At 37.3% G+C, this 15,515-nt stretch overlaps 1 protein-coding gene across 1 annotated transcript in view; it reads right to left on the reverse strand.

Moving 5' to 3' along the window:
* Positions 1-15,515, reverse strand: part of CNGB3 (cyclic nucleotide gated channel subunit beta 3) — a gene marked incomplete at both ends in the record, with an annotated part of 59,338 nt that overhangs the window by 10,143 nt on the left and 33,680 nt on the right. The window contains 7 exons of the mRNA XM_082286709.1: positions 1,225-1,308; positions 2,360-2,457; positions 2,817-2,976; positions 3,738-3,879; positions 11,020-11,142; positions 13,673-13,737; positions 15,415-15,501. Of these exons, the coding sequence (XP_082142835.1) occupies positions 1,225-1,308; positions 2,360-2,457; positions 2,817-2,976; positions 3,738-3,879; positions 11,020-11,142; positions 13,673-13,737; positions 15,415-15,501 (759 nt within the window). The remainder of the gene's footprint in view (positions 1-1,224; positions 1,309-2,359; positions 2,458-2,816; positions 2,977-3,737; positions 3,880-11,019; positions 11,143-13,672; positions 13,738-15,414; positions 15,502-15,515) is intronic.

Raw genomic sequence — 15,515 nt, forward strand, 5'->3', positions numbered from 1 at the left:
GCATCTCACAATGGGGTAATGAGTCATGAGGCCAGGTGTTGACTGGGCTCATTAACAGAAGATAGTCCAGAGGGAGTTATCTCTGAGTCAGGCAGCAGGACAATGATGGGCCATTAACAGCAAGATAGTCTGGGGGGAGGAGGCAAGGAAACACTGCCCCACCTGATTTCAACAGCTCATGAGGATGGTAATAGAATACACTGCAACCCAGGACAATTGTACAAGCAAACACACCAAACTACTCTTCCACTCTTCTTAGCCAACAGTAATCCTGGGATTGGTCTTTGAAGGGACACACTTCATCCTTCAGTGTATTCACAAATGTTTGACTTCTACACAGAGGAGTCAGTGGAACTAACCCAGCATTCTGGAGGAGGATTGCATGGTTAACTCTTGGAGGGAACAGGACCTTAGTGAACATGTTGGACCAGAACTGCTAAAGACAACTTCAGGGGTTCTGATGGTCACTTCTGGATGTAGCGGGACCTGTGGGTCACTTGCCAGAACAGTGATAGTATGGATTACTATTCATCCCCCCAAGTCTTAATTGCATCTTATTTTGCCCTATGTTTACATGCCTTCTGAAAAGGCACTTGGGCCAACTGGTCAGAAGCTGAGCTATTTGCCTGTGAACTACCTGTCTGGCCAGGTTTAAGCCAAAATGCTGAGACAAGGTAGGCGTCTTTGCTAAGAGACAGTGTGACATCATTCAGCTGGAAACCTGGAGATGGCTCTGAGCTATGAGTGAAGGTAGAGCAGATCCTGCTGGAAGGAGCTTTATGGGATGCAGTGTATTTTCTACATTCTTAGATAATTCTACTTAAGAGTGTCTGAGTACACAAACAAAGCACTGGCAAAGCCTCATAGACTGAGATCTGTAGGCTGGGTTTGTATGCATAGAAGTATAGAAACAGTAAGTTTGATCCATTTTAAATATTAAAATTTCATGAGGTATCATTAGATAAGCCCTATTTACATTAAATGCTTTCCCATATTACTATAATTTCATGTTTAGTAATGTAAGTAATAAAATCCATATTGTCTTGCTCTAGGTTGAAATTTGAGAGCACATTTGTTGTTACTACACAGAGTAGCTTAATTAATTTTACGCTTTCTAATTCAGTCAGGATTAATTTTATTTAAAGGACATTGTTGACCGGTATTTGAACTCTTTTTCTAAAATACATAGTATAATTCTTATTTGAACAAGACAAGAATGCTCACCTTTTTGCAGACAAAGTCACCAGGTAAATACACAATGGATTTCAACCTTATCAGCATGTCATGTATCATCTGCGTATCACAGCCCTGTTAAAATAGAGTTGATCACTCTGCTAATTCAGTATTAAAAGTGACTCTTAGTGCCTCAAAAGCCAACAATATAGGAATGACCCAGGGATTCCATAAGTGGAATGCAAACTCAAAAGATCATAAAGATCAGCTATTAGAGCTGAGAAAAGACTGAAAGAGTTGTTATTTCAAGTACTTATAAGGTTCTCTATGGGTTGAACATATTTTCATTTTTTTACAAAGTGAGTTTCTGTATGTCCAGATTTTCAGAGGAAGCTCAGTTAGTGTTATGTTCAGAGCTTTATGTGTCTTTTATGGGAATTTTATGGGATTTTTTTTTTTTTTTTTTTTTTTACTGATCTGGGGGAAAAAAGCAGATCATGTCAAATGTTGATATGGATCTATGAACTCCATTCCTTCAGTAAGTATGGAAAAACTGTACAGCCATGTAATGTTTATACAGATACAACATGTGATTTCTTGCAAATGTGAAACAAGAAAATTTGCTGTCTGTACTTCTAAAAACTCAGGGTCTCCTTGCTTTTGTGCCAGAAATACAATTTTAAGTACACATTTAAATTGTAGCTCTGCCAAACTACCATGATAAGTAGAGAAAAAGCTCCTTTGCACAAAAATTGACTTTGAAGCAGCTTTCTCTACACCAATGTTACACTGCCAGAACACAGCATGGGTGATCTCTCAGGCACACCTGGATGGCTACAGCAAGGTGGACTGCATTAAAAATTAGCTTATTCTCTGTCTGACTCTTGAGATTAGTTATACTCTGAACTCACTCACAGTCTGACCATACCATCAACTACAGTATGTTGTCGTAACAGGATTTTGCCTTAGTCTCATTTGCTTTCTTTAAAGATCACTGCCTTAACTCAAAAGAAATCCAAATGCAGGCACTTGGGTTTGTTCTGATGTCTCCATTCACTGAGACATTTCTTAGACTTATTTTGCCTTGTATCCTAACAAACATGTACTTAAGTGTTGCAAGATGCACAAGACAAGGTTTCTGTATGGAATACCACATATTTCTGCATTCTCCTCTAAAACTACTTGCCTTGAATAGGTCCACTTTATTGACAATGGCAAAGTTCACATCAATTGCGATGGCCAAGTGCATTTTGACTGGCATCTGCTCCAGTAATTCTGATTCATCTGAAAAAAAGAAAAAAAAGACAAAGGAATGTCCACAAAAATGAGCAAAAATAACTTAATGGAGTTATTCTAACATTTATGAGTTCAAGTGAGGAAGCAGCTAATATGCTTTTACTAAGATGCTTAATATATCTTGTCTAAAATTATTACCAAAACATTGTATTAATGAATAGAATTTGTGAAGTAATAAGAATCGTACTGCTTTGTAGTTTCGTTCTTTTCCAAAGTAAGTTGAGCACCCTCCTCTCACTTCCCACATGCAACTCAGAAAAGGAGAAACGTGAATTTCACCCAATATCTGTATCTATACAATCTCCCTCACTCAGACATGCTAAGTAACTGGAATTGGAAATCCTCACCTAGCATTCCTTGAGAGTCCCATGTGTATTCATACCAAGTTCGAACACGATTTTGCACCATTTTTGGAATAGAATAAGTGTTCATATAGGAGACAGTGTTGTCCACACAGGAACGAAAGTAGTTCTGCCCTGCTGTTGCTGCTCCAATGACGTCTCTCATCTGCAAGCATCAACTGTTGTCACTACACATTTCCGTAAAAAATAGTCTTGATTTTAAAATCTTGTCAGCAACATATAAAAATAATATAATACTTTTTGCAAAATCATTGATTAATTATGCATTTGGCTGCATGTTTTGAATGTTTTGTACTTCATCTGGTTTTTCAGAAACATTACAGATTTAATCTGATTGTCTTGGAAAGTGTAATGTTATGATTTTAGAGGAGTAATTTCTGGGTTTTAGCTTATTCTTATGTCTTATATTTCTAGACATGGATGAAAATTATGGATAATACTTTTCTTAAAAATCCATAGTAAAGCTACTCTGCATTTGGCATGCAATGCAAGTCAGAAGTGAAGCAAACTGGGCTGAATTTCTGTAATAACATCATCTGACACCACTAGGACTAAAATTGTGCCACTGTTTAAATAGTTAAGAGATCAGTCCTAAGCTCTGAGAGCTAAAAGGTGACCCCTAAATTTTTAGTGCAGGAACTTCATTTAACATTTCAACTCAAATGTAATTCAGTTTTTAGAAAGTGAATGAGTTAATGTTCATTGGCTTTAAATCAGATTGTGTACAAAAGAGCTAAAAACAGGGAACTGATTAAACGTGTATTTATCAGAAGACTAAGTATGTTTGACATTAAAATAGAGGATGGAAACTAAACTTTATCCCAGAAATAAACTCCATTAAATTGAATATATTATCACTACATTACAGTAATTTGAATATAACATGTTATTGATTATTTTATGTACCTGACCAATTAAACTGGAGAAGACAAAGACGCCCATGAAATAATTCAGCAGTTGAAAAACTATTTCAAACAGTGTTTGTGGTTCTGGAAGGCCACCGATGGTGATTAAACTACGAACTGCCCAGTAGTAACACCTCAGGTACCTGTGGATACAAACAGCATTTTTCTTAGACTGTAGCTACTTATGTGTTTGAAGTTAAGCATATGCCTACCTGAGTTGGGCCTTTCAGTGATGCTTTTTAGTCCAAAAGACTTTCACCGTTTTATGAAGAGTTATGAATTTATAAATGATAGTTACATAGGTCAGGTTGAGCTGAATGTTCTCAGAGCAAAATAAGAATGTATGGGAAATGCAGCTCTAATTTACTGTTCTCTAGTAACTCTACGTAGCATTACAGAAGACTTGTGTACAAAATTGCCAAGATGGACATTACAGTGCTAGAATGCTCCTGCTGAAGATGGTCAGAAGCAGTGTAAAAGTGTTAGAGACTGCCCAGAGTCTCTCTGTAGCAGCATACTGGATGCTCAAACACCTGAAGGCCCCTTTCATGGCTTTCACTTTATGACACCAGTGCGAAGCCTTATGGTGGGAATGAAAAATGCAATACTGTTCTTGTGTCCATCTCTTCCACGTCCTTTAACCATGTCGGTCTTCTTCCCAGTCTGCTTCTGAGCACCCTTCAATGGCTCTACCTCCTGGGTTATGTCAAACAAGTTACGTATTTCCACAAGCTGTGTGTTAATCCAGCTTCTCTAAACCACCTCACTAATTCAGCACTGAAAGGTTGACTCCTCTATTAACATCTCCTAGCTGCTAGTCTCCACAACTCCTTCTGTCACCTAACAAACTCTTTCTTGCCTTCTTTACTACAGAGTCTTTTGCCTTCGAGTCATGTATTTCTACTAGTATGATAACACAAATTTATGAAAGCAACAAATGACCTGGAGAGAATGCTTTAAAAAAGTGCCTTGGCATCTCTAAACCCCTGGTTTAAATTTCATTCTAGAACATTGAACCACAACAATGCAGCGTTGCAGTGGGGAATAACTAGTTCAAATTATTGTTGTGAGAATGCTATAATTTCCTTATTTTCTGAGCAAACAAGTAATTGTTTTAGATATATTTTTTAAAGCCTGCTATTAATTAGAATGTGACTTCCTAAGTTTCTGTACAATCAAACTTCAGCTTTGCTGATGATTAGGAGTGGAACTTCATTTTCCTTAATTGTAAAGTGGGATTTTCTATTATTTCAGCTGTGACTACTGCTTCTGAAACAATGATGATACCTTATATTTGTTGAATTTTATTGAGTTTTAAATAATAATTAAAAAAAAAACCAAACAACCCTCCCCAAACACTAAGACAGAGAAGAAATACTTTTGGAGATAAGTTTGTTTTGAAATAGAAAGTCTCACATGCCTGCTCTGAACCTGAGGCCACCTGGTCTGCTTGCAGACCTTAGGTGTATATTTTATTTAATGGCCTCCACTTTCAGACTTCTCTCTTTTTAAGATATGAACTCCTATAATGGGACATTCATGTAATAATACAGGGTCGGTTTTGTGCAAGTGCGAGAAAATAAAATCACAATAACAACCAATTCCAATGAGGCTTGTTTTTTCTTAAATCACTTGAAAGCATTTTCAAGTTTTTCACCTAAAATGTAAGGCTTTACTTAGCAATTGATTCTGCTTTTCATTGCAAAGTAACTTTTTTCTTGGTTGCAGATTAATAAAATGCAACAATGACCACTTTTACCATAGTTTTCTAGTTTTAGATGTTCACAGTCAGAACTGGCCATTTTCATTCAGAGTCCTCAAATAAAAAATGCATATTTTTCATCTTATCATTTTCCTTGTTAGGGATGGAAAATGAACTGCTGGATTATGCCACAACAATATTTTCAATATTTTCAATATTTTGGGATTAAAAAAAAATCACATGTGCATGTTTCCAGCAAAGTATGCATAAGTAGCAGCTTTTTCTTAGACTTCTGTAGTATAAACAAATAATAAGAAAAAGACTCAGGTCCGTTTTGGAAGAATTACATATTTAGGCATAAAATCATGCTTCTAGCTTGACTGAGGGGAATTATCATGTAAAGCATATTAATATTATATTGATTTGCCATAACTGAGAATGCTGTGGTGCTTGAAACATGTATAATTGGGTAATATAAGAGTAAAGAAATTAACATTAGTTCTGTGCTAGTTACTTTAGGAAACAAAAGTAATTAAGCAATTCCCTCACCCACAATGGCTCTGCATGCCAAGTTTGCGAACCCCACCATGATAGACAATATAATCTTTATTCTGGGAATGTCTACAAAGAATGAAAGCAGCTCCTCAGAGGAATTTAGGGGTCACACTCTTTTTTGCAGTTTTGTATGTCCAAAATGTGAGATTTTTTTTTATATCTGCCTACCCCTTTCTTAAGATGTAGTTAATACACTCTGTTCTTCTGTAATTTTACTTCAAAAGAAACTTTCTATTGGCAGAGGCACATGATATTCTCTATCTCTTAGGCACAGGTTTTCTCCATTTAAGCATTTTTATTTTAATCTGAAATGGAAGTTGCACAGCTGAAGTACAGAGCAGCTTTTTTCTTCCCTAAGAACAGGAGAAATGAGATTGTAAATTTTGTTTAAGGAAAGCCAGAAAAAACAAACTCCTATTTTAACAGTATTAGCAGCTCTGCTTCCTACCAGCATGTGTCTGGAAACCATCCCTGTTCACTATACAGCTTACCAGCCTGCTATAAAATTGCTGTTGAAGTAAACAACAGTCATGAGACAAGAAAGGGATTTTCCCTCTGTGCATCATAGAGAGTATGTTTATCCTTCAGGCAGTCAAACTACTAGATTTTCCCTTAAAAAGAAAACCTAGGTATGAAAACATTCAGAAACACTACAAATAAGATACCTTGTAATATTATGCCAATAGAAATATCTTTTTCAGAAAAGTCCATTTCAGAATACACTAAACTTCTTTCATGGCTTTGTTTACTGCAGGTATCAAGTCTTTGTGCATGTGTCTCTCAGCTTTTAAGGTGGTACTCACATAATCATTTCAGCCCAGGCAGGCATTGTTTCAGGGCTCTCATTTTTGACTTCTCTCAGACTACAGCCAGGATGGGTTTAAGCAGAGTAAAGAAGCAGCCTTTATAAACTAATGAATTCCTTCTTGATACCTCTTCTAGAGTGATGTGTTCATCAGGTGCCTTCGGGTCTGATGATCTCAGACACACTGAGGAAACTATAACATTTTTACCTAAAAAAGTATTGCTGTGGGTAGCAGGTCTGAAAGTCCGACACGTGAGTTGGGCTGTGCATTCACAGCTTGTCTGGAGGCACAAAACTGTCTTTGCATAGCAAACACTGGCACATCAGACCTATTGCAAGAGCAATGCACAGCTGATACCCAGGAGACACATTTCAAGATTTGTCAGTCTCACTGTGCATTGGGCAATGCATAGAAAAGGAGAGGAATTGCTCTAGACAGGTACAGTGACCATTTTCTGGGACTTCCAGACATCCACTAAGTCTGTCCTCAGAACAGGAAGGCAGCAAGCTACAGAAAAACATAATTGGGATGCAAATAGATGTCTTAAATTTGCCAAAGAATTTTGCAGACTGCTTGTGGATGACTTGCAAACAGCAGAAGTATACCATGAGCAAAGTGAAACGATTTGTTTTGCCTAAATTTACTGCTGACCTGCAGGGTTTGCATGAAAATTTCAGCTCCCTAGTTTCAGTTTCTCTGTGAACGGGGATGAAAGAGATATACTTCCTTGGGACAATTCAGAACAATGACATTACATTGAATCCCTTGAAAAGGATTTGTCCATTTTCCTCAGGAACTGGGGAGATTGATCTTTTACTTAGGTAGTTAAATTAGATTGTAAATAAACACATATAGTTGAAATTGTCCACTTAAAGAGACCTTTTCAATATGCTGCTACTGTCCTTGCACAGACTCTACACTCTGGTTTTGCCTTAGTGGTGCTGTGCTTCTGCATTAGGAGAGACTGCGGTCTTGCCAACTCGAGCTCACGAGTGCACTTTTAATGCTGGAAACACTGTGTGTGGCTAATTTGGGTGTGTTGCAGGGAGGCAAAATTGACTGCCTTTTACGCCTCAAGTCAAGGGATTTGACTGAAGGCTGCTGTGCAAAAGAACTCAAATCTTGCACTGACACTAACACTTTAGGGTCTGGACAGGAACTGGAAAAGAATAGAGCTTGCAGAAATTTGCAGAAGCACTACTTTGATAATTTTGCTTGTGGTTTGAGTGTTGCATATAGCTGTTACTTACAGATTTAGCTCATAAGCTAGTATGCCTGCTCAGGAACATGTATGTAATCCAACTGATAATGGAAACTGTTGTCTGTTAATTATTTTTAGCCTGGAAAAGGAAAAAAAAATCCTAGGAGTGTTGACATTTTTAAGAACTGGTTTTGGCCATAACTATCAATATTTTATGGACACAGCAGGGATTCTACATAAAGCATTAATGCCACTAAATCAGTGCCAGATCATTTGCTGTGGGTCAGTGTAATCTGAAATGGCTAGAATTTCGATTTACTTGTCAAACTGCTTGCTGTCATTTTGTTAAAATTAGCTAAGTAGCTATGTTTGCGTAACCTTTCTGAATATGTTCCCATTCTTTGTGAGACTACTGGCATATTTTGCTTCAAATATTGTCAACCCTGAACGCTCTGTGAAAGCAAATTATATGTTCACTGCTGTGCCATAATGTATGCTGCAGTACTAGTCACTTTTCCTGACATATTGTTCTTATATCTGCTTTCCACATAAATGAATATACCTAGAAGTATCTTGTCTGATAAGTTTAAATTCACATTGCACCTCCAGTTATAACTAATGCTCACACAATGCCTCTCTGTATGAAAAAATCCTCAAACATTTGATGATTACATTTTATGTCATGCCTAATTCTCTAAGGCAATGACTATCCCATACAGTCAGCATTTGCTGTTAGTGGGATACAAAGCTATACTTTACGAAATGCAGCTCATTGTGGAATATTCTTTGGGGTTCCATGTTCATGGTACTATATATTCCAGCATGAGTTAGATACAGGAAAAAGAATAAAGTCAGACATTCACCAACCAGTTGTCAAGATGAAGGAGATTAATGGCTTAATGAGGTTTACATGGATATATCATTGAATCATTGAATGGTTTGGGTTGGAAAGGGCCTTAAAGATTATTCAGTTCCAACCCCCCTACCATGGGGAGGGATACCTTCCACTAGACCAGGTTTCTCAGAGCCCCATCCAGCCTGGCCTTGAACACCTTCATGGATTGGGAGACCACAACCTCTCTGGGCAACATTTCAGTGCCTTGCCACCCTTATAGTAAGGAACTTCTTCCTAATATCTAATTCAAATGTGTCCTCTTTCAGTTTCAAGCCATTCCCCCTTGTTCTATCTCTGCATGCCCTTGTAAAAATTCCCTGTGCAGCCTTCATGTAGGCTCCCCTTTAGGTACTGGATGGCGCTACAAGGTCTCCCCAGTGCCTTCTCTTCTCTAGGCTGAACAGTCCCAGCTTTCCCAACCTGTCTTCAAAGGAGAGGTGCTCCAGACCTGTGATTAACTTAGTGGCCTCCTCTGGACTTGCTCCAACAGGTCAATGCTTTTCTTGTATTTAGATATTTATATACCCAAATATGCATTTTATTTCAGAATCTCAGTTTAATGCAGAACTTGAATTGTCATTTTATTATCATTGTTTCTAGAACAAATCTGCTCTAAATTCCATGTGATTGCAGTGTGACTTCATTTGAGAATTTTTTTTGGTCTCCTAATGGAAAAGGTATCACAAAATATTAGAAAACCTGGCCATTGTGAGGGCACGACTGCATTGTCTGTGGCAAAGCCAGTAAATAATTTCTACCGATTGTTTCTCTGAGCAAAATGTGAAATATTTTTCTCCGTGAAAAACAGGTAATTCTTTCTTGCCTGTTCTCTAGACTGTTCTGAAGAAGCTTGAAGACTGAGTAAACTCTCTATTTTCAGAGTTTTCAGGTTTCTTACTCTCATGTACCTTATTTTTTAATTATGAGGCAAGTATTCCCAAGAATCACATTGGCAAAAAATATAATGGAAATTGCTTCTGAACTTTTCTTGTCAGATTTCTGCAAACCTCGATCCTGCAGATAAATACCCATCTATAACTTCACTTACATAAGTGGTCCCACTAAGCTCCATGACCCTGCCTGCACGTCTGACTGCAGTACTCAAGCTGTGTATTTTAGTGGTGTTTGAAAACTTCAGACGTCATTTTTTTCAAGAGCTAACCCTACTTATTAAAAATCAGTGCTGCTTTACACAAAGTGTGTTTTTCTCTCAAAGGCTATTTTCTAGTCTTTCAAGACAGTGACTTGACACTAAACTTGTAAGTCTGACAAAACTACAAACAAGAGGAGCACATCTCCAAGAGAAAGGTGAAAAGTTGTTTAGGTGATTTATGACAGCAGTAGGATACCATATGTGGTTTTGCAAGGAATGTACTCAAAGAACAAATTGAGCTTCTGTGGCTTTAACTATACTATAGCCTTTGAAAGAAATGAATGTTCATACAACTGAACCTTCTAGATATATCTTTATAAGACTATGCACAGAATATATTATGACTGCGCTGTTTTCTCTTACTTCCTCTATCATCTTAATAAATGTTCTTTGGCACCCAACTAGTGCGGTCACAAGGAGCTTGTGGAAAATTGTGCCAATATCCAGTGTTTCCCCTGAAGACACTCTGCCACATGTTTAAGCATGACCTTCTCAAAAGATCAGAGAGAGTTGGTGGAATTTTGTCAGACCAATCACTGTGGTGTAGAGGGACTAAAATGTTGCACTTTAACAACACAATGCTGTGTGGCAGCAAAAGAACTCCCAAATTATCCCTGTGTTTCCTTTGAGGGATTGCTATACAATCCTTCTAACAGTTCCCATGTGCCTATGCAATCAGTAAGTTTAATTTATGACCCTTGTTGCTTTCTAAATGTTTAATTAAGTTAGTACTTAGCACTGACTCATAAACCTATAAAAGCTGAAAGTGGTGAACTGATTATTCACTGCACCTGCCCTCCAAATATGTGTTAGTATTGAAAACTCCTAATCAGCAGTCATGGTGCTAAAAGTTTGCTATCCGAGCACTTATAAAGTAAGGGCATACCCTGCAAGCAGTGGCATGGGAGAAGGATGGAGAAGCAGGAAGGGGCAAAATCAACAAAAATCTCTTGCAAGAGAAAAGGACTTACATGTTTCCTTCGCCATCATATACCCATCTAGTGCTGCCAATTCCTTCATAGTCTGAAGCCCAATAATACACGCATGCATTAATGTGCAAGATAAACAGCAAGTATCCAGTTGTTCGAATGACCCTATAAAAGTCAACAGATTCCTGTAAAACAACTTATATTTTTCCTTTTTTTTAATATAGACCCCATTACTTCTTTGGATTAATAATGTTAATGTTAAGCATCCACTTAAGTAGTTCCCCACCTGTATTGATTCAATGAAAAAAATGGTTGGCAGTTACCCATCTCTCACATCTGTCCAAGGTCAAATAAATATCTTTCCTAGAATATTTGACATGGGGAAATTTTTAAATTATGGTTCCCTGAGGAGTTTATAGTCCACTTCTTTTAATGGCTATGAATATTTCCAGAAATTTGAAACTATATTAATGAGGGTACAGGGTAAAAAATAATGTGTTTCCCAAACTCTGTCCAAGATAGGCTGTAAACTTGTGAACCAAAGCCAAGAAATGTCTGAGGTCAGAAATGAACTGCTTTACAAGACTTGTAGTAGAAAGTCTGCAGTAGATCCTCTACATAGTATGATTTAGTCTCTACAGCAGGAGTTATATCATTCCTAATCCCAGCTCTTTTGCTTATGGCCAGTTCTTTGAACAATATCAATGATGAACTACTTAAGCACCAAGCAGCTTTCTGTTTAATACAATAATGATCTCATTGTATATCCCCTGTTCAGTGCCTAGGGATCAAAAGAAATATCTCCTGGATTTAGATCTCTATTGAAATACTCATACAAGCAGGGGATAAATAAGCAGGAAAAGTACAGGACTTGTCTAAACACAGACTGGTAGGTAATGCATTTATCTGCTATAGCTAGAACTCAAGGCAGTATGCAGTGCAGAATAACTGAATAAGTGGTTTTATGAAAATTTAATAAGATCTAACTAAGTCAGGCCTATAAACAAAGTTAATGGGAGATAATATCTCTGTGGTCGCTTCATTAAGCACTCCTTTGCTGTTTCTTCAGCCTTTGCATGCTGTCCTTGGCCTCTCCATGCCGTTAGGTAATCTACCTAAGTGTACACTTCTTCTTTTTTTATGCTCACAAATGACTACTATTTCTCTGTTTAAAAGTTGGCATGCTTCCAGGACAGTTCTGTTTAGGTTTGCAAGCTGTAGAGAACAGCAGATAGCTGTTGTGATCTAGTAATGTTGCACTATTGCCCATGCTAGGTCTTCTGTTCAAGTTTGAATCCATGAAAGACTCCTGAGGTCTGAGTGAAGATTCCAGAAACCTTTGCTATGTTATATTTCTCCAGACATATGTTGAATCTATCACAATGAGAAGATAAAATGTAAGTAACTCTTGCTAGCTCTAGTCCTACAAACTCAAACTAGTTAGTTGTAGAAGAGAATCCCCCCAGGTATATCAAGTTGCTGTGTAGAAGCTTAGTTTGATATTATCTAGTTAATTGGTGCCTTATTGCTCAAAGTGTGACTATACCAATCTCAGACCAAAGAAAGATTGACACGTTAAAATAAAATGCAGTAATTTGCGAAAAAAGACTGGGGTTTTTTAGATCTTTTGGCTCCTGCTTGTGTTCTTCTTCTGTACAACTACCTCTGTTCTCCATTTGTCAATGAGCAAAACTGGGAGTCAGTGTTTTCTGAACTATGAATTAGAAAATAGATTCGCTTTGTAATATTTAGATTCTGCAGTTTACATTCTGAAAGTGATTTAATATTATAAATCTGAGTGGGTCTTTGACCAGGAAGCAAAGACACAAGCAGTGGTTCTCAACCAATATCACGCTAAAAAATTCTCTGACAAGGCAGAAGTGCTTTGCAGGGTAGCTGACTTAATTCTGCAGCACCAACAGACAGGAACAGTACATACTCCAAAACTGGGACAGGGAAAAGAATCTGTTGGTGTTGGTATTACACAAGGTAAACTAGGCCTGATGACGTTGACAATAATGATGACAAAGTAGATGGGTTCATTGGGTTTTATCAGCATCACTGACAGCTGAGGGGCCTATGAAACTTGCCATAGCTGTGTCCATGGACTCCTTGAGTTGGATCCAAAATTCCTTCTATTAATGCAGAAGGTGACAGTTTGGCAGACTATGGTTATAATCACTACTTGAGAACTGTGCTGAATTGATCCTCATTCCAACTGTAGTCAGTGCAGTGAAGGATCAAGTTTCTGTATATGCCAGGTTCATGGGGAGAACATGTTTGAAGAAAAATGTTGACACAGGCTCAGGTTCATAACTCCTATTAAGTACAAATAAACAGCTACTGAGGATTTGGAACTGCTATTAGCAGCCTGAAGAAAGTATTCTTAAGCTCTTTCTCTAAAGAAACTACTTTCTGATACTTCTGATCAGTTAAATTTTGGCAGCAGCCTCAGTTTGGTGAATATTTTGCCTGAACCAGGCCAGCTGAACTGAGGTAGATTTCATATGTAAGTGAAGCCTTATATATATTATATTAATGATTACCATAAAACAGATGTTTTAAAAAACCCTTTAAATTGAACAGTTAAAGATGTATCATATTCCACCCAGTGCTTAACTGACAACTCATGAAATCATATGAAATGCATTCTATGCCAAGCTTTGCGTGCCACTTGAGTTTTATCAGCACATACCTGTAGATGTATGCTTTTTCCATAATAGCTTCCAAACGATCATTAAACTCAAAGAATGTGTTATGCTGCATGGAAAACAAACAAAAGTAATCCAATCAGTATTTTTCAGTAAACATCTCTTTTATAGTACTACTGGCATTAATTCACATACACATTTTGAAAATGGATTTTTCAGTAATCAAACTTTCTATAAACATTGTCCTAGTTCTGGCCAGGACAGGGTTAATTTTTTCGGTAGCTGGGAGGGGCGTGGCTAGGAGTTCTATACCACCTCAGATCATTGCTGCGGGTGGGATAAAGGGACTCTCTCTTCCAGGGAAGAAAGGTGTTCCTTCCTGTTGAGAAAACCTGGCAGAGGGAGCTGTCTGATATTGTTTATTATTGGGGAGTTTTTCCATGTGAAAAAATTTCTTTTCTTATATCCTCTGTCATTAGCAATGTTCTTGTTAGTGTTCATTTTCTTGTCTCATTGCTGTTTCCAGTAAATTGTTCTTAGCTCAACTGGTGCTCTATGCCTTTTGTGCCTCCAACTGGAGGGAGGAGGGTGCATAGCCTACGGTTTTAGTGGGAGAATTAAACTGGAGAATACTATTCCTAAACCACGACAAACATTTAACAAAAATGTGAACTGAAAAGCAAAGATAAATTTGAGTTAAATGTCTTTTTGGGTGTCGAATGTCCCCTTAATCTGATTACAGGAATAACCTTGCTGTTTTATTCAGAGTACTGCAGATGAACAACTCCTACTTCCTCAAACATATATAATTCAAACATATATAATTCAAACAGATATAATTGCTTGGGCAACACGATCACAGAGAATTACATGCATTTTTTCTCTTCCTGAAATTCCAGTAATTCTCCAGCAAGCAATCATGTGTATCAACAACCACCTACTAGAGGATATTCTGTGGTATCAACTGCAGCTGTATCGAATTCTTCCTGTTCAGTATTTGCAGTTGATCTTTAGTGATTGCATGAATCTTTTTTCTTTGTTTTTATTCAATACACAGCTGATTGCCTAATACAAGGTGCTATTTAACTTTTCATTCTTTTATATAATTTTCGTTCTGATTTAAGGAATTTTGATGTTTTATTGAATACCAAAGTGAGGAGCACCCTCATTTTATTGTCAGAGTTCTTGTGTCTCCCCCCAACTTTAAATGAAAACCATTTATTTCTCAACATGTTGTTTGTGTGTGCAGAGAAATGCATTTAGCCACAGAGTGGCCTGCTAGGTACTGCTCTAATCACTTCTCAGACCTTTCATTACACAACTCCAAGTGTCCTTGGACTCAATAACAAAAGTAGGTTTGTGCTTGATAGATATTCTGTCTATAGTTTATGTTGTCCTTAAAATTACCTCCTTTGCTTTTAAATACCTGACATAAGCAGCAGAAGGGGAAAATACATTGGCATTAACTGGTGATTTTTTTTTAAATCTTTGAAAACTAAGCAGGTAATTTGAGATTAATCTAATTTAAATAATGTGAAAAAAACAGCTTCAATCAAAAAATAATTTTTGAAATTGGGAAATAATAAAGTCAGAAGAAAATGAGAGAATAAGGGCTTAATTTGGCTAGACTATGAGTTGTATTTTTTTTTTTAGTTATGTTGTGCCTTAGCCTGAAGATATTTTACAATTTCTAAGTTTCATATTCCTAAATACTATAAAAAACTTTCTGTTGTGTTGCAAAAACATCAATGCATGGTTGGCCATCCATCACTGAGACAGATCTTACCTTTAGCATCCTGTTTACTCGAAGTGCTGGGTTAAATCCAAAGAAGAAGTATAAAATGTCAAATGGAAACACTGATAGCACATCAAGCTGTTGAAGAGTAG

This window comes from Coloeus monedula (genome assembly GCF_965178545.1).
Source record: "Coloeus monedula genome assembly, chromosome: 1".
Taxonomy (NCBI): Eukaryota; Metazoa; Chordata; class Aves; order Passeriformes; family Corvidae; genus Coloeus; species Coloeus monedula.